Consider the following 24,400-nt stretch of genomic DNA (forward strand, 5'->3'; position numbering starts at 1 on the left):
CACCATGTATCACAAGATAGCTCGAAACACATCCAACCACCAGTGCACACAATTGTTATTTTTACGTCATACAAAAAATTAAATTTGTACTTGAAATAAAATATTCATTCATCTGAATCAATTTTATTTCAATCACACTAATAAAAGTACTCAAACGAAAATTATGCATTTATTGCTACAAATAACAGTTACCAACAAATTATCTGAATTATGAACACATCTACCATTTGTGACCATATTTGACCCACCCCTCATATGGTTTCATAAATCCGTAGTGAGAGATAAAAGAACAAATTATTGTCAACATATATAAATAAAAATGAGATTATAATAATGAACCATCACAACTTCCAGCAATTTATAATATGTACTATTGAAATCTGTGTAGAACTAACAAATCTTAATTTAAACAGCAAAACCAGTAAGGTGTTATAAGCATTCCTTTGTCAAAGACATAATACCTCCAAGTACAAAATTGATGTTGTGTATTCTTCTACTGGGTGAAATACAAAGAATTACAAATCATACAAAAAATATTATCTTATATTTAAATATAAAATTAAGAACTTTCACATATTTGTGTCATTTAGGAAGATATTACATTAACATTTATAAAATAAACTACTGAACCTTAACATCAACTGTTTTTCATCTCAAAATCTACACACACAACCTCGCACACTGTGTACGATGCCTTACAATTGTCAAGAAGAGGTTTTATCATCAGTACATTCTTAAGCCAACAGTACAGTAATGATAGATTCTCATTTGATGATTTTAATAGTATCTCTACAGTATGTAACTCTACTGGCCTATAGTACTTACAAGTGGTTACCATTAAAGTATTACAAAACATGCACATAAAGCCCATTTATAACCATATTAAAGTTGTGAATTTGCTCAATGTATCATAATTCATTTTAATGTGCTATGCAAATAAAAAAAATCCAGAAGGAAACTGGCTCAACCCAATCTGTACTAGACCAACTGAAGGTGGTGCACACCCCTGCTAGAAGCAAATACTTGAAATAATAAAGTACGTTATTCATTCGTGAAGATATTGCAATAAAAAATTGGGAATCTGGTAGAAAACAACGGTTTCTTCTGGATAATAGTGTTAATGCAAACTGTGCGTTTGCTGTTAAGCATAAAACTACACGACCAAAAACATTGTGCATCATATTAATATAATTTTAATACTGCACAACACAAAACTAAAACTACTTACATAGTTGTATCAATGTCAATGTCATTTTCACAAAACCTTATTTAAAACAACAGTACTTACTGGATTTCAGTCCTAGTTATATGTGAAAATTTTACTGTCAACCTTTCCATTTTTATTAATCTTCACAAATGAAGGAGACATCTGAAAAATACTGCAAGTATTCTTCAGGCAAGTTTATGGCACCACATTAAAAAGTAAAAACGAAGTATGTTTTATTTATACAATATGGACCAGTAGAACCCAAAGAATGACAGTTGTAAGTCGGGATACACCGAAGTGGCAACTGTAAACAACCAAACTTTATGCAAGATGGCGATTACATAGATGTAGTAGATTTCTTGGATTCTCTATAATAATCATGGTAGAAACAACAAAGAAAGAGAGAAGAGACTGAGGATGACACATCCAGTACTTGGATCACTTAGCACCATATGGAAAGACTATGGTATCTCAAAACATATAATGTGAATGTGTATATATATATATAAAATGTACTCAACAGCATCTTGTGGATGCAAGTCACAGTCACTAAATCCAGCAAAGAAAACTAGTGCATGTATTTATTGCTGGAGACATCTGCTGCAAATTCCATGGAAGTGAATAAAAGAGGATTAATATACAAATTCTGGAGCAACAAGTGGTAACCCTAAGAACTTTTCAAACATCACTGATCATAGTAAGTCGGGTTACTTTGCTAATATAATAAGTAGATACAATATGTAGAAAGTGATAATAGAAGAGAATTTGACAGAAAATGAGCCCTAAAGTATCCTAGAACTAGACTAACCAATGGTGCCCTGAAGGGAAATGCCACAAATACGAGAACTGGCATAGTTTTGATATATATATACATACAGACATACACAAACAAACAACATTATAATAAGACTATAAAATCTAAAGCTTTAGGGTGGTTTAATTCTACTTTAAAGTTACATTTAAATATTACGAGTTACTGCATTCCAAAAACTGGCTACAGGTAGCAAAAGGCAGTAGCACTCGGACATTGTGAATTCAAGCAAATAACTTCTAACCTTTAACTGATTCTCTTTAGTTGCTGGCTAGTTTTCTGTTAACATCTAGGATCTTTCCCGATAGATGGAACATCCCCATCACCACATACAATATCTCGCAGCATGACAATGACCACTGGTAATTGAAGAGAAACTTTTTATTGTTTCTTTCTTATAATATTTCTGTTTTGTAGTAAGTTCACTATTGTTTCATTGTTCCGAGTCAATTGTCTATCAACAAGTAATATTTTTCATAGCATTAGAATTATTGATTTATACAGAGTAATTTTTCAGGTCAACCCCAATTACATAAAATATTTCTACTCATGAGATGGAAAAGTTAAGAATGTTCAATCTTGTACTTCTGTAGTTCAATCTTGTACCAACTAATTTGTGAATAAACACAGATTTTGTTTTTTCAAATACATTTTATGAAGTCAAAAATTATCTTCAAAAAGGCACTTACTGTTTAAATTATTTAAATGTAAAATGAATTTAAATCAACTTTGTTTCTGAAACATTTTTCATTTTTAAAAACAAAGATCTCTCACTTCCTATCATCTAATTTTATAAAAAAGTTGTTTTAATCGTAACTTCAGTGAAAGCTGTGTACGGTATTCACCACACTTCATTATGAACTGAACAAATCCACCGAACAGTTATGTACGGTATTCACCACACTTCATTACGAACTGAACAAATACACTGAACAGTTATGTACGGTATTCACCACACTTCATTATGAACTGAACAAATCCACCGAACAGTTATGTACGGTATTCACCACACTTCATTACGAACTGAACAAATACACCGAACAGTTATGTACGGTATTCACCACACTTCATTACGAACTGAACAAATACACTGAACAGTTATGTACGGTATTCACCACACTTCATTACGAACTGAACAAATCCACTGAACAGTTATGTACGGTATTCACCACACTTCATTACTTAACTGAACAAATCCACCGAACAGTTATGTAATGGTATTCACCACACTTCATTACGAACTGAACAAATCCACGGAACAGTTATGTACGGTATTCACCACACTTCATTACGAACTGAACAAATACACCGAACAGTTATGTACGGTATTCACCACACTTCATTACGAACTGAACAAATACACCGAACAGTTATGTAATGGTATTCACCACACTTCATTACTTAACTGAACAAATACACCGAACAGTTATGTAATGTATCGGTATTCACCACACTTCATTACGAACTGAGCAAATACACCGAACAGTTATGTACGGTATTCACCACACTTCATTACAAACTGAGCAAATCCACTGAACAGTTATGTACAGTATTCACCACACTTCATTACGAACTGAGCAAATCCACTGAACAGTTATATACGGTATTCACCACACTTCATTACGAACTGAACAAATCCACCGAACAGTTATGTACGGTATTCACCACACTTCATTACGAACTGAACAAATCCACCGAACAGTTATGTACGGTATTCACCACACTTCATTACGAACTGAACAAATACACCGAACAGTTATGTACGGTACTCACCACACTTCATTACGAACTGAACAAATACACCGAACAGTTATGTACGGTACTCACCACACTTCATTACGAACTAAACAAATACACCGAACAGTTATGTACGGTATTCACCACACTTCATTACGAACTGAACAAATCCACTGAACAGTTATGTACGGTATTCACCACACTTCATTACGAACTGAGAGAATCTACTGAACATTTGAACATGTAATGAATACATGTACAGTATTCACCACACTTCATTATGACCTGACTTCATTAACATGCTTTATCATTCTAATAACTGAGATTTTGGTAGCTATGTTTTTATCTACATTTTAAGTTTTTCATTGTAGTTTAGTTAAAATTTAATTAATTGTGTGGAAATTACAATGCATAAGTTTTTACATTTCTTGCTTCTGACTTTGCCAAAATTTATGCACAAAAATATGACATGTATTAAGAGAACTGTTTTCCACCTAATATCACGTATCAAAACGTTCCAAGTCAGGCTGCTTGAATATCACTTAACCTCAGGAAAGAAAACTTCAATTCAGAACTTTAATATATTTGCACATGTTTTACAAACACGTGAATGTATACAAATCTTCAGCCAGCTACAATAAAACTATCTATTCATACTACATAAATAAATATATTTTAAGCTATCAATCATTTCTTTACAGTAACCAAAATCTGGTGAATATTATTGAAAAATAACAGTTTTCTCTAATATAATTCCCATGACTCATTCTTGAATAAGTTCCTAAAAATACAGAAATTTAAACATACTACAGTTTTTTGTGGTAATCAGTAAATGGTATGAAGAGAACATTATTTTAATCAGTAAACTTGTATTTCTGCAAAACAAAACTGGCTGAACATTATGGTTATATCTACCTATACACACTTAATAATAATCATAAACAAAGTTCTATTACTTCAGTGCTCAGAGAAAAGTATAAAAGAATTCATACTGGGAATGGTGGGTGATGTGATGTGCTAAATTTTACTGTGTGATTCATTTTAAACTTTGATGCAAAACAGCATACTGTTACACAATATACTCTGACCATGTAATATTGTTATTTTCAAAGGGTGTTTAGGCACTTCTGAAATACAAATTATGATTACATATCTTATGATGTACTATTGTTTACGTTATCATAATGGAGTTTGTATTAACTTATCATTTGCATGTTTCAATTATTGGTAATTTAATACAATCCCTACATTTAGAGTAATAAATTAAATCATATTTTTGTTACATTTTCAAACATTTTAAAATATATTTCTTAATACACTTTCCACTAAACTATTTGTTGCTATCACACAATTAAAAGTATCACTTAATAATACCTAAACCACATAAAACTAAGTTCATCAGTTTTAAAACTGATCAATGTAGCAATATAGTACTACCAGCATGTCAAAGACAGCCTAATTTTTAAGTTTATATCGCAATAACTTTTCTTCACCAATTAAATATAAATAGGTTTAACGATAAAATTATTATTATTTTAAACACTGAGTAACCATTAATAATAAAAGTAAAAACTTGTATGTTATTGATCTTTTAAAAATATACCTTAAGTATCTGAACAAATCAATTAATGCAAATAGAGGTGTTCCCAATGCCAAAATCGTTTTCATCTAGTGGCCCACCCTTATAAAATGCAGACATTTAATACTGAAGTTCTATCAACCAAGTTTTACAGAGTCGAAGAATATATCATGCAGGCAAAATATTATTTAGTACATACAGATACTTACTTGTTTGTACAAACAAGAAAGTATTATTCAAGGCAAAATCTTGGTATAAAATACAGTGTTCAAAATATTTTACAAAATGAAAGGAGTATTGGAAATATAAAAACACACACAGTAAACACGTAATAGCCTAATTTTCTACTGAAAATGTTTCTATAAAAACTTAAATGTTCTTTCTTATCAATAGTTATGCATCACTGTAGACAAATGAATTAAAAAACATTCACAAATAGACAATATTCTATTACACTTACACCCATTGTGATAAAAAAAGAGAGTATAAAACAAATGCACTTTCTTAAATACAAATTAAAAATTAATGATACAATCACACCAACAATTGTTGGAGTGGTCACAGAATCATGGGTTGGAGTCGATGGGTGATTTCCTGCAAGAGCGCTGCCTGCCCAGCGGGAAGCTTAATGAAGACGTCATCGGTGACTATCCTCCACCCAAGACTAGGCTGAAAAAAAAGAAAAAAAAATAATAAAAGAGTGACAGGAAGTACAGTTATTACGAACTAAGATGATATATAATCATTTTGATATGAATTTCAAGTGGTTAAAACACAAAGATATATACCAACACATTACGATATAATGAATATTGGTTTTATATTCTACCGACATTAAAGAATATTTTGAGGTTTCTTGTAGCAGATAAGCCTATGCATTATGTCAATGAATGATAAATCAACATTTTCTAAGTTTAATTAAGTACAACAGTTTTTTGCTCAAAAACCTTATATTTTTCATTCTAAAAAAAGATGTTGACAAAAACCAAATGAATAAGCAAATTAACTACAGTTGCTCGATCATTTCTGGAAACAAAAAGTTTGATTAAAGATTTATTATAAAGTATTTACATTTGTATTTGTACATAACTCTCACACAAAAAAATTCTCTAAACTTATATTGCTCCGACCCTTTGATAAATCAAAATTTCTAAGGTATTTAAATACAACACCTGCAACTTATCAGCTACATTTTCAACACCACTGTAATGGACGTGCCAAAGCTCCACTTCTCGCCAGGCTTGATCCGTATTCCAGGGATCGTCCATGTATCCCTTGAGAATAATATCACACTTTACATCCTGCTGACTACCTGAATCACCCTCCATCGTTTCGAGATTCTCCGACTGAATACTGCAATTCTTCATAAACTGTATGGTAGAGAAAGTTACATAAGGGGTAAATACAAATGAGCATTTAATATCCAACTTATCATTTGCTTATTTCAGAATTTGAGCTACAGATGAATGATATTTTTTTAAGTTTCTTTTAATCAGTTTATTCACCCACTATTAAGTCAATAGAAAGATGTGCATAGCCACTTAACTGTTTTTTTATTATATCCATAATGTGTGAGGAAAATGACCTAGTTATTAAATTGTAATTAATAATTACAAGGTATTGAGCCAAATAAAGAGTATATGTGAATAATAATAATAGAGCAAAAATCATGGGAATATAATATTCTCATTTTGGGTGCTAAAGAGTTAAAAAAAAAAGTTTTCTGAGTTAGAGACTGAAAGTACCAGCCACCAACAGTTGTTTACATGTTGCTACAAAGATACATTTTCTGAGTTAGACTGAAAGTACCAGCCGCCAACAGTTGTTTACATGTTGCCACAAAGATACATTTTCTGAGTTAGACTGAAAGTACCAGCCGCAAACAGTTGTTTACGTGTTGCCACAAAGATACGTTTTCTGAGTTAGAGACTGAAAGTACCAGCCACCAACAGTTGTTTACGTGTTGCCACAAAGATACATTTTCTGAGTTAGACTGAAAGTACCAGCCACCAACAGTTGTTTACATGTTGCCACAAAGATACCTTCAAACGTGTTTTATGTTCTCTCAACATTCAAAATATTACCATGCATGTGATTAGTCATCAGTAACTACGTGATATGAGACAGCTAGTTACACCAACAGCTAGTAACTGACACAATAAAGCATTCATCTGAAAGCTAGATATATTAGGAGCATAAGAGTAGTGTTACAAGAAAGTTTAAATCAATGCTCAAGCTCAATGCAAGTCACTTAAGTTTTTTATGGTTTTTCTTTCGTAAAAATGCACAGCAAACTGCGGTTTCACATATCAAATTATAAAGTTAAGACTAATAAAAAATCTCAGTTTCTTTACTCATTTCTAAAAAAATTTTCAAGCAAGAAATTGACCATTTTTATGTGATAAAAGAATTTACTTTTCAAGTCCTAATAAAGTTGACGATAAAGATTAATTACTCCATATATAAAAACTGTTATATTTTAACGAATCTATACTGGACAGTTATGGTAACATCATGACTGTGGTATCACAAATTTAGTGACAAGTTGGGTTTTATATATATATTTTGTAAATTTATAAAAAGGCTTTTTAGTTTATTTTCAGCATAAATACAAGAAATAAGAGACGAAAAATAAATACTTTTTTTAAAAATCAGTTTTGATGGGAGGCCTGAGGTGTTACATCTCATCCTGCTTTCAATACATTTGTTTAGAGCTTTAGGCACAGTGTAAAATAATTTGTTATTTTTAAACTCACCTGAACCAGGTCCTGCTCAGTTTTCCACTTGTTTGTCCCCGTTTCTTGAACTTTGAATAGGGCTCGCATAACTTCATACTTCTGATCACCCGGTATAAATCCCTAAAGTAGAAATATTTTGTTCTCATGGCCACTTTGAGAGTATTTTATGTTATAAATACCAATCTAACAAAGTATAATGTGTTCAAAATTGGATTTTAACAATAAACAATATTTGTTTATAGATTTTCATAGCTTTTATCTCTTACAACATTTGCTTTACAGGTTTCATAGATATAAAATAAGAAGTTTTAACTAGAACATTAGCTAAAGCCTAAAAGCAATACACAATTTTTTTTGTTTTTTAGCATCACCATAAAACATTCAACTTACTCCAGGTAAAGAAATCTGGTCTCTTTTCTCTGTTGTCCTGAGAACAACAAGTTCCAGTCCCTTTCCTCCAGGAGTCACAATCTTATTATTTTGCCACCTTTAACAAAAAGAAAAATACTCATTTAATAGTCACTAGCTATACCATAGCTAATTAGCTCCTAAACCCAAACAAAAATCAGATTTTGTTCTTGAATTATCTTAAAAGCTAATTTTATAAGAAATTAACATAAGTTAGTTTTGTCACAGCAACGAATCAACGTAAACCATGAAAGCTAGATGTGTAAACAGTGAAGATCTGGCACAACAAAATATTAATCAGAAACACATTTGACAAAGAAAACCTGACATACCTTGTCACGACAACGATAACATAATGATTTGGTCCCCAACGTGGTAATGCACCTCTTCCTCTTAACCCAGTTCGACCACGCGGATTTCTTAGTAAGAAAGATGTGGTAGAAATAATTAATAGCATGACGACTAAAATAGACTTCTTTACTAAGCAAACTGCATGTCTGTTCAGGATAAAGATATTTAGAGAAACCATGCCATAGGACTTATAGAGCACAAAAATTCTTACTGAAAAAAAATCTGACAAAATTATGCACAAAATGACTCTCATCATCATCTCGAAACTAGTACATTTAGATTTTTCAAAACAAACTGTATTTATCTTCATTTCAACAATATGCCCAAAAAATCAAATGTCATGATTCAATCTGGCAACAATTTATGTACCTATGAAAAGATTTTACTTGAAATTATAACAGGTGTTCACATGTAGGATTTTTCCAAGTTTAGCTACAAAGCTTAATACCAACATAATTAACATTGCAACCAATAAAGCTTCTGAAACCTCTGTGTTACGTTTGTACCTACCGTGGAACACCTTCCCTGTCCAACTTGTAAACAAGTGGCATGCCATCCCCTTCAATAATCCACGACTGCCGATCAATAGTGATGCCTGCAGGATTAGTGGACAAAGAGTTCCACTGTAATGTAGGTAGTACAGTTCCTTGTTTTTCTCTTAACCTGAATACAAAGAATGTAAAATATAGGTTGATAATTAAAATGTAATTACATTTCAGTTTTTTCCTTATTATTAACTTGTATTGATTTCCCCATCTGGAGTTGCTGCATTTCATACAAAAAAAGGTTTTTGTTTTGTTGTTTATGAGTAGCAAAGTTACTGATGCCAGACGTGATATTCAGCTAATTATATTAGCAGAGTGTCCTAATTGCAATCCAGTCCTCGTCTGTACATTCTTTGTCTTGTTTTGTTATCTTGCTTTCCATTTCCTTCATAAATATGGTGATTATTCTTGGCCTTCAGATCTGGAATTGTTTAGAAAGCTGCTTCATGTGTTTAGGTTAGATGAGTATAAACCAAAGAAAGGAGTTGTTTGTCATGATCACTTTGTACTTGACACCTCTGTATCTGAAACTAGCTATGGTAAGCCTATGTTTGATGGAGTTTCCATTAATTTTGCTTTTTCATTTGAAAATTCGTATAAAACTCAATTTTGTAACCATTTTCATTTTGAGTCAAGTTTTTAAATTTTGTTCTCAAAATACATTCCTCCTACCAAATCGCATTTATCTAGGCTTAGTCTACAAAATCGTTTTTATAGGCCTACGACTAGGCTTATGTAATGCAAGATACCTGACAGAAATTAATATTTCAATACTACTTCCTCAGTATGTTAAAATCTGTACTAGGCCTGGAAAGTGGTTGTCAATAATTATTAAAAAAATTTAAAAAAAAGAAAAAGTGTACATGTTAATTTGTTGTTTTGACATTCACCCCATAGAAGACACGAGTATTCAGCTGGTCCAAGACAATTACACCAAAATCCATGAGAAAAACCTAATGAGCATTGAAAAGGATAAAACGTTTAAACTAGCCAATAGTTGACACACCATAGGTAACTACTGTATCCCTATAAAATACCTGTGACAAATACACATTTAAATGGAAACAAGAGATAATCATTGTCTTTATTTTCATTCAGTGTGTAATTATATTGTTTTATTAAACAATTTAAAACAAAGTTCATACAAATATTTGGTTGTTTTCATGTAACAAAACAATAGTACAACATTGTACTACTGATCACTTTATACTGTTAAACAGTGGATCAAAGTGGTTTTTCTGCCAGTAGTTTTCAGATACATTGAATTTAAGTTCTGTCTTAATCATGCTAAGATTTTAATTTTCACACTGCTCAACTATATTGGATTGGGAAAATAAATGAAATTTATATAACACTCAAACACGCTTACTGACTGACCAAGTGCTGGATTGTAAAACGTACAGCCCAATGCTGGGACTGCACTGATACTGGCACCACTAAGCAATAGCATTTCACACATCAACCAGGGCTACAAAAGTAGCAAGAAGGTAAACTGAAATGACTGGTAAACATGATAATACAACCTGGTGAAAAAGCATGATAAAAACAAACTTTTACTAATGAAGAAATACTTAAACCCATAGATAAAACATCAAGAAGAAATCTAAAAAACTCAGATAAAAAGTCAAGATAAGACCTAACAAACCAATAGACAAAATGAGGTTTAACATACCTACAAACAAAACATAATGAGGAGATCCAACAAACCAATAGACAAAATGTCGGCATGAGATTTAACATACCTACAAACAAAACATAATGAGGAGACCCAACAAACCAATAGATAAAATGTTGATATCAGGTTTAACATACCTACAAACAAAACATAATGAGGAGACCCAACAAACCAACAGACAAAATGTTGACATCAGGTTTAACATACCTACAAACAAAACATAATGAGGAGATCCAACAAACCAACAGACAAAATGTCGGCATGAGGTTTAACATACCTACAAACAAAACATAATGAGGAGATCCAACAAACCAACAGACAATATGTCAGCATGAGGTTTAACATACCTACAAACAAAACATAATGAGGAGACCCAACAAACCAACAGACAAAATGTCGGCATCAGGTTTGACATACCTACAAACAAAACATAATGAGGAGATCCAACAAACCAACAGACAAAATGTTGACATCAGGTTTAACATACCTACAAACAAAACATAATGAGGAGATCCAACAAACCAACAGACAAAATGTCGGCATGAGGTTTAACATACCTACAAACAAAACATAATGAGGAGACCCAACAAACCAATAGACAAAATGTTGACATCAGGTTTAACATACCTACAAACAAAACATAATGAAAAGATCCAACAAACCAACAGACAAAATGTCGGCATCAGGTTTAACATACCTACAAACAAAACATAATGAGGAGACCCAACAAACCAATAGACAAAATGTCGGCATGAGGTTTAACATACCTACAAACAAAACATAATGAGGAGACCCAACAAACCAATAGACAAAATGTCGGCATGAGGTTTAACATACCTACAAACAAAACATAATGAGGAGACCCAACAAACCAACAGACAAAATGTCGGCATGAGGTTTAACATACCTACAAACAAAACATGAGGAGATCCAACAAACCAACAGACAAAATGTCGGCATGAGGTTTAACATACCTACAAACAAAACATAATGAGGAGATCCAACAAACTAACAGACAAAATGTTGGCATGAGGTTTAACATACCTACAAACAAAACATAATGAGGAGATCCAACAAACCAACAGACAAAATGTCGGCATGAGGTTTAACATACCTACACACAAAACATAATGAGGAGACCCAACAAACCAACAGACAAAATGTCGGCATGAGGTTTAACATACCTACACACAAAACATAATGAGGAGATCCAACAAACCAACAGACAAAATGTCGGCATGAGGTTTAACATACCTACACACAAAACATAATGAGGAGACCCAACAAACCAACAGACAAAATGTCGGCATGAGGTTTAACATACCTACAAACAAAACATAATGAGGAGACCCAACAAACCAACAGACAAAATGTCGGCATGAGGTTTAACATACCTACAAACAAAACATAATGAGGAGATCCAACAAACCAACAGACAAAATGTCGGCATGAGGTTTAACATACCTACAAACAAAACATAATGAGGAGATCCAACAAACTAACAGACAAAATGTTGGCATGAGGTTTAACATACCTACAAACAAAACATAATGAGGAGATCCAACAAACCAACAGACAAAATGTCGGCATGAGGTTTAACATACCTACACACAAAACATAATGAGGAGACCCAACAAACCAACAGACAAAATGTCGGCATGAGGTTTAACATACCTACAAACAAAACATAATGAGGAGACCCAACAAACCAATAGACAAAATGTCGGCATGAGGTTTAACATACCTACAAACAAAACATAATGAGGAGACCCAACAAACTAACAGACAAAATGTCGACATGAGGTTTAACATACCTACAAACAAAACATAATGAGGAGACCCAACAAACCAATAGACAAAATGTCGACATGAGGTTTAACATACCTACAAACAAAACATAATGAGGAGACCCAACAAACTAACAGACAAAATGTCGACATGAGGTTTAACATACCTACAAACAAAACATAATGAGGAGACCCAACAAACCAATAGACAAAATGTCGGCATGAGGTTTAACATACCTACAAACAAAACATAATGAGGAGACCCAACAAACTAACAGACAAAATGTCGACATGAGGTTTAACATACCTACAAACAAAACATAATGAGGAGATCCAACAAACCAATGGACAAAATGTCGGCATGAGGTTTAACATACCTACAAACAAAACATAATGAGGAGACCCAACAAACCAACAGACCAACAGACAAAATGTCGGCATCAGGTTTGACATACCTACAAACAAAACATAGTGAGGAGCCCTAATAAACCAATAGACAAAGTGTCGACATGAGGTTTAACATACCTACAAACAAAACATAATGAGGAGACCTAACAAACCCACATAAAGAGGAATATATTACAAAAATATAATCATATTTTAGTAGCTAGAAGAAACACCAACAAGAAAGCCCTTACAACAAAGAGTGTCTAATGATTCTCAAACTAAGGAAAAAGGCAAAACTATTTAGGATAAAAATACAGGTTGCTGACATTTTTTAATAACGATCTCCTATTATCAAGCTTTCATATGTGATCACAAGAGTGCACTGGAGGTAAAAACAGAAGAAATAAAAACAGTAAAAGAGCATCAGTGTAGGAAAAATTAGAACAGAATAATGAACAGTTTAAATGAATTAACCTTGAATAGTGTGACTGACTTATTTAGTAAGTATATTCTGCTTGTCAGAAATAGTCACTTAATGCAAAGAACAACAAAATGATGGAAATATTAGAATCAATACTGAACTAGAAAAACACGTAGAGAGAAAGACAAATATGGAGAGGTTAAAATAAATGTGTAATTTAAAAACTAGAATATGATGAAATAAACAAAGATACGGATGAAAGGTAATAAAAGTAAAATTTAATAGGTGGAGGAACTAACTATGCTGTAGTCAGAAAATAAAACTTGTATATGTAATCATGGTAAATTATAAAAACCAGTTTGAATCAAAATGAAAAAACAGCATTAATTAAAAAACTGATTACTCAGTTTAAAAATACTTAATTTTTCTTAAAGTACAGCTATCAAAATACAAAAGTACACTAGATTCAATTTTAGATTTGTAAAAAAAAAGTATTTTATCCAATTAACTCAATTTTACAGCCAATAAACAGAAACCTCATAACTGAACAAATTACATGTGTGCAAAAGTTATGAAAATATAATATAGAATTGGTTTTATACTTCCCTATTGAAACATAAACACACAAAAAGATTTTCAAAGAACTAGAAAACATAATATTTAATTTTAAAAGCTATCAACAGAACAACAGCTACTTGGAAAGCTAGACACGGCCAAGTGATTACAATGCTGGGCTATAGTCCAAAGTTAAAAGTCGTAAAACTGTTTAATATGTTTCAAACTTTTTGCCATGACCTTGTTATAAAAGTAACAGTCAATTCCATCGAGTTCTAAAAAGGATGGCCAAGCTTTTGTAGTGGTACGTGCTCTTGGCTGGTTGTCTACCCTCTTGCCAGAAGTTCAATATTAGAGAACAATATCTTAACCCTTGAAATCTTTAACTTCACTCTCTACTCAAAGGCACAGAAATTTAACATACATGTTAGCACTTATCAAAACAAAACGCATAAAATTCTACTATTTAAGTTGTAATATTTATCTTATGAAAAATTATTTTTTTGTATTGAACATGCCAGTAAATTTTCTAAGATTATAAAGAAATAAGAAAAAAATCAGGTTTAATTCATGAACTGAATACAGATTCCTGAACTTACAGTAGCAAATCTTCATCCACGTGAGGCTGCAACGTCAATGGGAAATCTGAACGAGGCCGGCTGTATGCAACCGGGTCGTAGTCTATCCACATTACTTCCCAAGCCACGTATTTGTCAGGGACAGGAAACCGCTGAACTATGGTCCCAGGGTAAGGGGTATGACGTGCAAGGAAGTGCACAGAACCCTGACTATGTTCTGAATATTAAGTAAACAGACTGTGCTTTAGCAATGTAACACTATACTTCTTTCACTGTGCATTGTGACACCAGTACATTCTCGATAATAATTTTGACAAACTGTAACTACGTCCATGCAAACAGCAGGGATGTAACATAATTTAAGTTCATTTGTAAGTACAAATTAGATCGAACCATTATACTCCATATTTTTTTCACATACTGTAAGTGAATTTTTATCAAGGAGAAGGTCTCTAAACTTAACTTCTGTGTGCAGAATTGAGATTTTGAAACGTGCATCGATTCCTTCCTAAGTATTGCATGCTATATTCTGCAATTTTCCCTAATACATAAACAGAAACATTAAGCATAGTTATAAAAACTGCATAGTTCTTCTCTTCTGGAACTTGCCTACCTTTCTGAGGACAGGAAGGAAGAGCTGAAATAACAGACATGCTTGAGTTTAAGTATTCATCTCAATGAAAGCTTGAAAAATAATCTTTTCAAGTTCATCTTAGTAGAATTTACGTAAATTTAACAGCCTATTAGAAAAGCAATGAAACTTAACACTGCATCTTATAAACAGTTTCAGAAAAGTGTCATTTGAAAAATCATTCCTTATTCTTAAAAAAAATTACTTTTCATAGCTAAATGCAACATTCTCTTTTCAAACAAAATTACTGTATTGAACACTTTCTTTTACAAAAAGTAAAAATGAACTAATCACGAACTTGGAATAGAAATGAAAGCTTCAAATAAATGTCCTTAATACTGTCATGTAAAGCTTTAATTCATATATAAATACCAAGACTTGTATTGCTGTAAAACTACAAAGGTCAAAGTGTTTTATTACACAAAATATTGTGGTAAATCTGCCCAATTAGTTATTGTTAACTGATCAAGTAAACCTCAGAATAAAAAATATAGTAGTGTTACAGATTTGATCATCTTGAAATATTAAAATATAAATTAAACAAATAAAACAAACGTTTCTCCAATACACAAACCTTCCTCTCTTTGATTCATGTGTTTTATACTCTCCAAGAACACCTGTGAGAACATAAGCATTCTTTCCAACTCCCCCACACGACCTTTGACTTGACGCAGTACGTTCTTCTCGTACTCGACATCTTCTGCTATCGTTGTTAACCTAAAAAGGTTTCTTTCTTTGAACTTCAATGTTAGAGTTATTTATATTAACTTACCACATTAATCAGCAAAAAAACAAAAAAAAATACAACAATTAATTTTTTAAGCCATACAAATTTATCCATTGCATATTTAAATAATAATAACAATAATTCTTTACAAAATGAGATTTTCTGACAAGTTTCAGATTACTGATGTTCTTACTAACAAAAATAATAGTGACTAACTAAAAAACATACAAATCTTAAAGTAAACCTTTTGGATTTAAGAACTTGTCATAATTTTTTAATATTTCCACGATTCATATTTTACTTCTTTACTCAGTGCTATTCTTCATAATTTCACCCTTCAACTTTATGTTTACCAAATGATTTATTTCTTAATATTCAAAGATTAAAATATATTAACCATTAAAAAAAAAAAGTACACACAATAGATTCATTTTCGCTGTATGACGATTATTCAATGAATTATTTTACGTTGATAAATATGGCATTCCCTGGTATTACAGACTAAAGAGAAACATGGACAGTTTTATTACTATGTAAGAAAGTGCACTAAAGATATTTAAAAACTATTCTATAATTTAATTTTTCATCTTATTAAAACTTTTATGTAGCAATTTTAATTATAAATGAAGACCTGCAACATCATTCAATTCTTACAGTTCCATCTGTTTCTTCTGCAGGTTTTCTTCTTTGGCTTTCTCCTCTTCAGAAGTACTGTACTCCTGTGCTAGCTGTCGCCAATAGTTGTAGTCCTTCTCGGTGAGACATCCAACAGCTACTTTATCACTTATCAAAACGGCCTCCCCATCCTACATTAAGAAAATCCAAACTTTTAGCAGTTAAGCAATACTACTCATGTACCATATAACACAACTACATAAACTATGAACTGGTCCTTCTTAAAACACACTATGTTAATTTAGAACCATGCAATGCATGATCTTATATAAAACACTAATGTAATAATTTATACCAATATGTAATTTTATGTTTCCTTTCATACTTTAATCCCTTAGGACATGCACATAATTGAAATGGACTGCCAAGTCCCAACAAATTTTAAAATCTAGAGAAACATGCATAAATAGTAAGTGATAAATTTTGTTTAAGTACTTAAGCAAAAGTTCTGTTTGCAAACTAGTTCTATTTATTTTCAAGTTTTTCTTTCTTTCTTTTTTTACAGCAGTTTCTGTTAAGGGAGATTAGGAAAGTGTAGGCAGATTTTAGCTTTGGCTAAAGTTGGCAAAATCATGCCTACGTTTTCCTTTGAAAAACAGAGGCACTTTATCCAAACAATAATGATTACTCAAGCAATAACAGCAAAAATAAATCACCTCATCACGTTTCCTGTTGTTCTTGCAAGGTCTGCAACTGATGAGTCTCCATGTCCATTCAAATATAATTAATACATAACTAATTATGTTCAGTGGTGCAGGCAATCGCAACCTGTTAGCAAAATCTACCACTAGCTGATAACGTTGAAATTTCCAGATGTCTTCAGTCTCGTTCTGTATTTTTGATGCAGTGGCACTAAAATACAAATACTTACTTTAAAACAAGGTATTCAATGCCTTTTGTACCCTTCACAACAAAGAAATCAAACAGAGAAGCATTTGGGGACTAAGTTTTACTATAAAAAACTGTCAAACAATAAAGATGTAAGTATACTAAATGAGAAACTGTTTTATTGTTCTTCTTACTTTACAATAGTTGAAAGACTTAGTATAATTAAAATTAAAAAAACATGTAAAATTTATTGCTATTTAATTTCTATTTCTAAAACATGAAACACAGCTGGTATTGAAATACAAATCACTCTTCATCCTGGTTTTACTGCTTACTACATCTAAAATAATTGTATTAAAGATATTCATTAACATAAAAAAAAAAAAACAATGCAGTGGATTTGTTTGAACAATCAATTTGTAATTATTTTGTTACAAAACAGAGTATCATGAACACAAACTATCAATTTAAGAAAAGCATTAAAAGATAGAATTTTATGAACAGAAACTGTTGATGTAAAAACATTACAAAATAGAATATTATGAACAGAAACTGCTGATGTAAAAACATTACAAAATAGAATATTATGAACAGAAACTGTTGATGTAAAAACATTAAAAGATAGAATATTATGAACAGAAACTGTTGATGTAAAAACACTACAAAATAGAATATTATGAACAGAAACTGCTGATGTAAAAACATTACAAAATAGAATATTATGAACAGAAACTGCTGATGTAAAAACATTACAAAATAGAATATTATGAACAGAAACTGCTGATGTAAAAACATTACAAAATAGAATATTATGAACAGAAACTGCTGATGTAAAAACATTACAAAATAGAATATTATGAACAGAAACTGCTGATGTAAAAACATTACAAAATAGAATATTATGAACAGAAACTGTTGATGTAAAAACATTAAAAGATAGAATATTATGAACAGAAACTGCTGATGTAAAAACATTACAAAATAGAATATTATGAACAGAAACTGTTGATGTAAAAACATTACAAAATAGAATATTATGAACAGAAACTGTTGATGTAAAACATTACAAAATAGAATATTATGACATCTGACTCATAATGGAAAACTAACAAACCTGAAGAGAGCATAAAGTAATGTCAGCAAGATTAATTTTAGAAGCACAAAATACTGAATTGAGAATATGTACGGCCATGCTCCTGTAGTAGGACAGGTGAAATCAGAATCTAGAATAGGAGAGACTTATTACAAATATATTTTAATAATATATTTCATAAACAATATTACACTTGATATCTATGAAACCATTTACATTCATACTTTATGTAACTGACTTCCACAAACCCTAAAATGTAAATTTTTCATCAGAGGAAATTGTAATTGCTGAATACGTTTTATAAATAACACTGATTTTAGAAATCAAAGTTATATAAATATTTATCTTGTCAGTATTATTGTAGCAAAACATTCAAATGACTGTGTAAAAAACAAACTGTAAAGTTAAAAACTGTCTTTATTAAAACATTTAGCTGAAACTGTTTCAAAGGACAGACAAGTGAAACATACACTTTCCAACGTAGCATGACCCAGATATGTTTTGATAGCCTTGGTGACATTCTTCGTTACCTGTAAACAAAAAAGTGATTTTATTTTCTGAACTTAAACAAAAAAACTAAGCATACTTAAATAATATATCAAAAAGTATATTTCCAACAATTTACATCATATGATCTATAATTGAAATGTTTGGCAAATGGCAGGAAATAATGGATAGTTTTGCTTGTCCATTCTGAAATAACTAAATGCATTTATTTATCACAATATAAACTGATATGTGAGCTACTGAATTTCTTAGCATATAATTTAAAATTCAATTATTGTTTGTTTCTGAATTTTGTGTAAAGCTACATCAGGGCTATCTGTGCTATCTGTCTCTAATTTAGCAGAATAAAACTAGAGGGAAGGCAGGTAGTCATCACCACTTACTGCCAGTTCATGGGGTGCTCTTTAACCAATGAATAGTGGGATTGACCATCACTTCATAATGCCCCACAGCTAGAAGGTCAAACACATTTGGTGTGATGGAGATTTAAACCCGCAACCCTCAGATGGCGAGTTGAGCACCCTAACCACCTGGCCATGCCAGGCCTTCAATTTATGTAAACAACATTCTCTGATTACCACACATACCTTCCAAATCACCAATTGGAGTCAGATACATAGAAAACCAAGCTCGATGGAAAGTTCGTCGAAAAAGTTCAGCACTGAGGGGGTAGTCTGGGTAAAGGACAGCATGTATAACAATCCCACCACTGATTATCACTAGTAGAGTCATTCTCATGAAATTAACAAAATCTACAACAACCTATAAAACACAAAAAGAGCCAATATTTCACCTTGTAGTCTGCATTAATATTTAAAATAAATAAAAACCTGAATTATAGAAAACAAGTAAAAATTTGTAAGTGATAAAAAGAATCCACTAACCTGTTATACTGTGGGATTAATAACTTTTTAGTCATTCCAAAAAGAAATACATGTCCATTTTAAAACAATTAAAACTAAATTTTAAAATCTGTTATAACTGAAGACGGAAGATTGTATGCAGTTATTGTATCATGCACAATGTTTTATAGCAACAGTTAACAGCCACACTAAACCATATGCTTTGATCTCATTTCATTGTAGTAATGAGACAAAATATCAAGGTTTTATTTATGAAAGTAATTAGAAGAATTACTTTAAATTACATATTCTGTATTTATATTATAAATATTCTGAATCTTCCAGGAGCCAGAAATAGCCATCAATAACAACTTACACAACATAAAAAGTAACTGTTTTCTGTTGGAGCAATCCTACTCCAAGTTGTTTACGGGGAAAGGGGGAGGGGTCACGTAAAATTGTGGTAAACTTTTTCTTCTTTTAAAGTTCACTGTTTCCACTACTATCATGTTCACAACATACAAAACACTGTGATGATAGCTGTTTGCTTAAGTTGTCATTCATTCTACCATTTAATTATTGAAATGAGCTAAACCGTTCCCATGTGCGACAAAAATAACACATACTTAAAAAGAAAAAAGTGTTTCAACATACTCATTAATTTTGTGTAAACAATTATTGCTAATATAGCAGCTGTACTATATGAATACCTTACAAACAACATCGAGTAGCTACGTCAAATACCTACAGTGAGGTTCCACACAAACAACGAGTAGCTACAAATATTTATGACTAGGTTCCTTACAAACATCAAGTAGCTATATCACATATCTACAGCTAGGTTTTGGATTTCTTTAGTAGATATACAAGAAACAACTTATAGGAAAATTCAATTTAATTTATCAAAACAATTTAAATGATTAGAAACACAACAACAAACCTTTCTTGACATATCTTAAGAACAGCTTATAAATGTTATAAATTACACAGATACAAAAAATTGCAATAGCGCATTTCAAGTACATATTGACAATTCATCCAATAACACATTATGTACACATGTATACACACAGTTTCAACTTATAATTTCTTTAAAGTTAACATCACTATCACCACTACTGTCAACACACAGTTTTACTGTTTGGATTTTCACAGTTATCGATCATACTGGGTGTCAAAGTTCATTTACCTAAAATGTGAAGTAAGTACAGTGACAAGCAGTCAACCCAAAAGTGTACCACAATTTGACTTGACTCCCACTGAAACTTTAAACAGGAAAGGTTGCCCTATTATAAAATGCAGTCAAACATCAAATGTGGTGCAAGTTAATGGAACTCCTAAAATTATTCTTGGAATGAAAACAACAAACTGGAGGAAAAACAATAATGTGTTAATAATTTAAATATTTTAAAAATATTCTCACATTCATGTCATATTTTGGTCTTGCCAATCAGTGAGCTAGAGTGAAATTGTTTCATTTTTGTTATTATTATTGTACCCTATTTACTGATAGTGTGAAAAGAATGAAAATAATAACTTAATAAATTTACAAGATAAAAATAGGCAAGAATCCAAGCAAAACAAACTAAATAGCTTAAGAAAAATGTTAAGTTTCATTTCAAGTCACTCTACATGTAATTTTATAGTCTGCTTTTTTTTTTTTAACCTTCTGTTATAAATTTGTTTTTGGCATAAAACAAAATTTTAGCCAACTTTTATAAAGTTTTTCTTACACAAGGTTTCTTAATAGAAGTTTACTAACCATGAACAATAAGTTTACAAGATAAACTACAAAACCAAAATATAAAAAACTTAAATATTTTATAGCTATACAACGTTGTACATAGAGAAAAGAATTACAAGACTTGCATTGTATTAATACATACCATAAGCTTAACTCTGTACAGGAGAGGTCCCAGTGTTGGTGATATTGGTAAGTAAATGGCAATCAGTCGATAGTAAAAATACAGAAGTGCTACACAAAGAAGCACTTTACTGGTATAGGGACTTAGAAAACTTCCAACATAAAATATTCGTCCCAAACTATAGAGACACACGAACGTTACCATCAGCAGGATTTCAATGACCTTAAGGAACAATGGTATACTGCTAACTTTCTGAAAAAAAAAAAATCTTACATCAAAACACTCTAGTACTCTTGTTAGATATTTAAAGGAATTACTTAGATTAAAAGAGTTCAGTTTAGCCTAAGTTGCACAGCTGTAGTTGGTGACATTTGGAAAAATTTAGTTAGAAACTACAATAACATGTTATAAAATGCTCTATAAATACATGCACTCACATGTGTATGTCTGTCTCATAAAAATAATTCAGTGTTAACAAAATCTGAAAAGTTAAAATTTTGTTGTATTTATGACTCATTTTAAACTAATCAAAGTGTTGATTCTTTCAATTCTAAATAAGGTGTAGACAGTATAACTGATGTGGAGTTAAGATGTTATAACATCAGAGTGTCCACAAGTCTTGACTGATAATTTTATGTAGTACATGCATTGGACTGATACCTTCAATATCCAACCTTTCACTTAAGACATTGTTTTTAAATAGTTCTATTTTAAGAAAGTAAAAGTTAATTTTATACAAGAAGTACAAGTTGATGTCAAATAAATTCAATGTGTATTTACATTTTGTGTATTCACTGTGACGGATGAGACAATTGAGTAGAAAACCGTCACAAACATTCCCATATAAATCTTGGTAAAAACTGCCAATGTATTTAAATAAAGCAAAAATTACTTCCTTATGAGAATTTTTTTATTATTTACAAAACAATAGAAAATATTAAGATGTAATCATCTATCTCCAATTTTGCTTCTGAACAAAGATTTGCAACAGTTCAACCATAAAATCCCGATTCAAAATAAACTATTTTACCAATGTTAATAAATCATGAAAACATTTCATTATCAGATTTACAAGCATCATTTAATGAATACCAGTAAAACTTGTCCAACCTACGTACACATGGTTAAAGTACATCTCCCTTTATTTAAGGACGTACTAGATTAACACACTGAATACAATATTAATAAAAGAAAAATAAATTATCTAAACATTAACCGATTGCACTGGATATTTTGTAATTCTAAACATGACTTCAAATATGAAAAATCAAGAATTATTTAGCCCTGAAATGTTTTTTACACATTTCAAAACATAAATAGTGCGAGTCGCACATTTTCAGTTTGTTCATTTGAGTATCTCCACTCAAAATACTTTCTAACAAACTTCCATCAGTAGACATGTTTTATTTAAAAATATTATCACTTTCACAGTTTAAGTTAGCAGAATTTTTAAATGAGAGATAAAAAAACAAATTTATAAGGTGGAATCCCATCAAGCAAAACAATGGATCATAAGTCACTTCTTTTACAGATATTTCACTTTTTCCTTAAAAAAGTAAACACAAAAGGTAAGATGGTAATTGATGAAAGTATCAGTAATGAGGACAACTGAATAATCTTCATTAAATATAAGTGGGACATAAACTGTTAAATGACAAAAGAATCTATACTTATAAAAAATTTAGCAGTGAGTTACTTGCAAACCAAACTTGTAAATTTTTCAAACTACACATAAATAAAACAGAATGTAAAAAAAAGTACATTACTCTGTTTAACAATTTGACTTAAGGAAAATTCAGTGGTAATCTATTAATTCTTACCAGCTGGAAAGCAAAAAAAAATTTAACAGTAAATTGAAAAATCAATATTCATTATCTGAATGTATACCCTTCCCCTTACCCGATAAAGCATATAGGTCCTCCGAACTGTTTCCAGAACAATAAGTGCAGTCCAAATGCAAACTGCTGAGTCCAGATAGATATTCCCACAAGAAGGCCATAACACAGCCAAACTGAACATTCCCAGATAAAACATGTAGAAAATCTAAAATTAAATATAATTTGAAATTAAAACATTCTGAGATAACACCAGTTACCTTAAGAAGCATGGTTCATCGTACTTCACTCAGCCACTAGCTCACTTCATATCAACAATTTATATAAAAAGGTAAAACCAGTGCTATTAGGAGGTACAACAATCACACACTCTTAGTTACTGATTTTAGCAGACATATCCTTTTGTTTTTGCTCAAAACATGCATATTTTGAGGTTGTATTAAAACATTACAAACTAAAAGTTATGGACAGTCTACAGAACAAGAACACCTGGTAACTTACCGCTTTCTTTGATGCTACTTTCTACGTTTCTTTTGACTGTTGACAGTTTAATGCTTTATGGTAATTAAAGACATTTTAATCAAATTACAAATGGTTCTTGTAACATTTCTGAACAAA

At 31.3% G+C, this 24,400-nt stretch overlaps 1 protein-coding gene across 5 annotated transcripts in view; it reads right to left on the reverse strand.

Moving 5' to 3' along the window:
- Positions 1-3,463: 3,463 nt before the first annotated feature.
- Positions 3,464-24,400, reverse strand: part of LOC143228869 (transient receptor potential cation channel subfamily M member-like 2) — an 80,756-nt gene continuing 59,819 nt past the window's right edge. For 4 of the 5 annotated variants that reach the window (XM_076460280.1, XM_076460281.1, XM_076460279.1 and 1 more), the window contains exons 16-30: positions 23,847-23,990; positions 21,969-22,199; positions 19,828-20,002; positions 19,204-19,263; positions 18,755-18,863; positions 17,469-17,664; positions 16,792-16,943; positions 15,985-16,127; positions 14,801-14,996; positions 9,342-9,494; positions 8,813-8,899; positions 8,463-8,559; positions 8,091-8,192; positions 6,507-6,704; positions 3,464-6,003 (exon numbers count right to left, since the gene is read on the reverse strand). In XM_076460280.1, the coding sequence (XP_076316395.1) occupies positions 5,893-6,003; positions 6,507-6,704; positions 8,091-8,192; positions 8,463-8,559; positions 8,813-8,899; positions 9,342-9,494; positions 14,801-14,996; positions 15,985-16,127; positions 16,792-16,943; positions 17,469-17,664; positions 18,755-18,863; positions 19,204-19,263; positions 19,828-20,002; positions 21,969-22,199; positions 23,847-23,990 (2,154 nt within the window). In that variant the 3' untranslated portion in view covers positions 3,464-5,892. The other variant, XM_076460283.1, reaches the window with a different exon arrangement.

This window comes from Tachypleus tridentatus, chromosome 10 (genome assembly GCF_004210375.1).
Source record: "Tachypleus tridentatus isolate NWPU-2018 chromosome 10, ASM421037v1, whole genome shotgun sequence".
NCBI classification, from domain to species: Eukaryota; Metazoa; Arthropoda; class Merostomata; order Xiphosura; family Limulidae; genus Tachypleus; species Tachypleus tridentatus.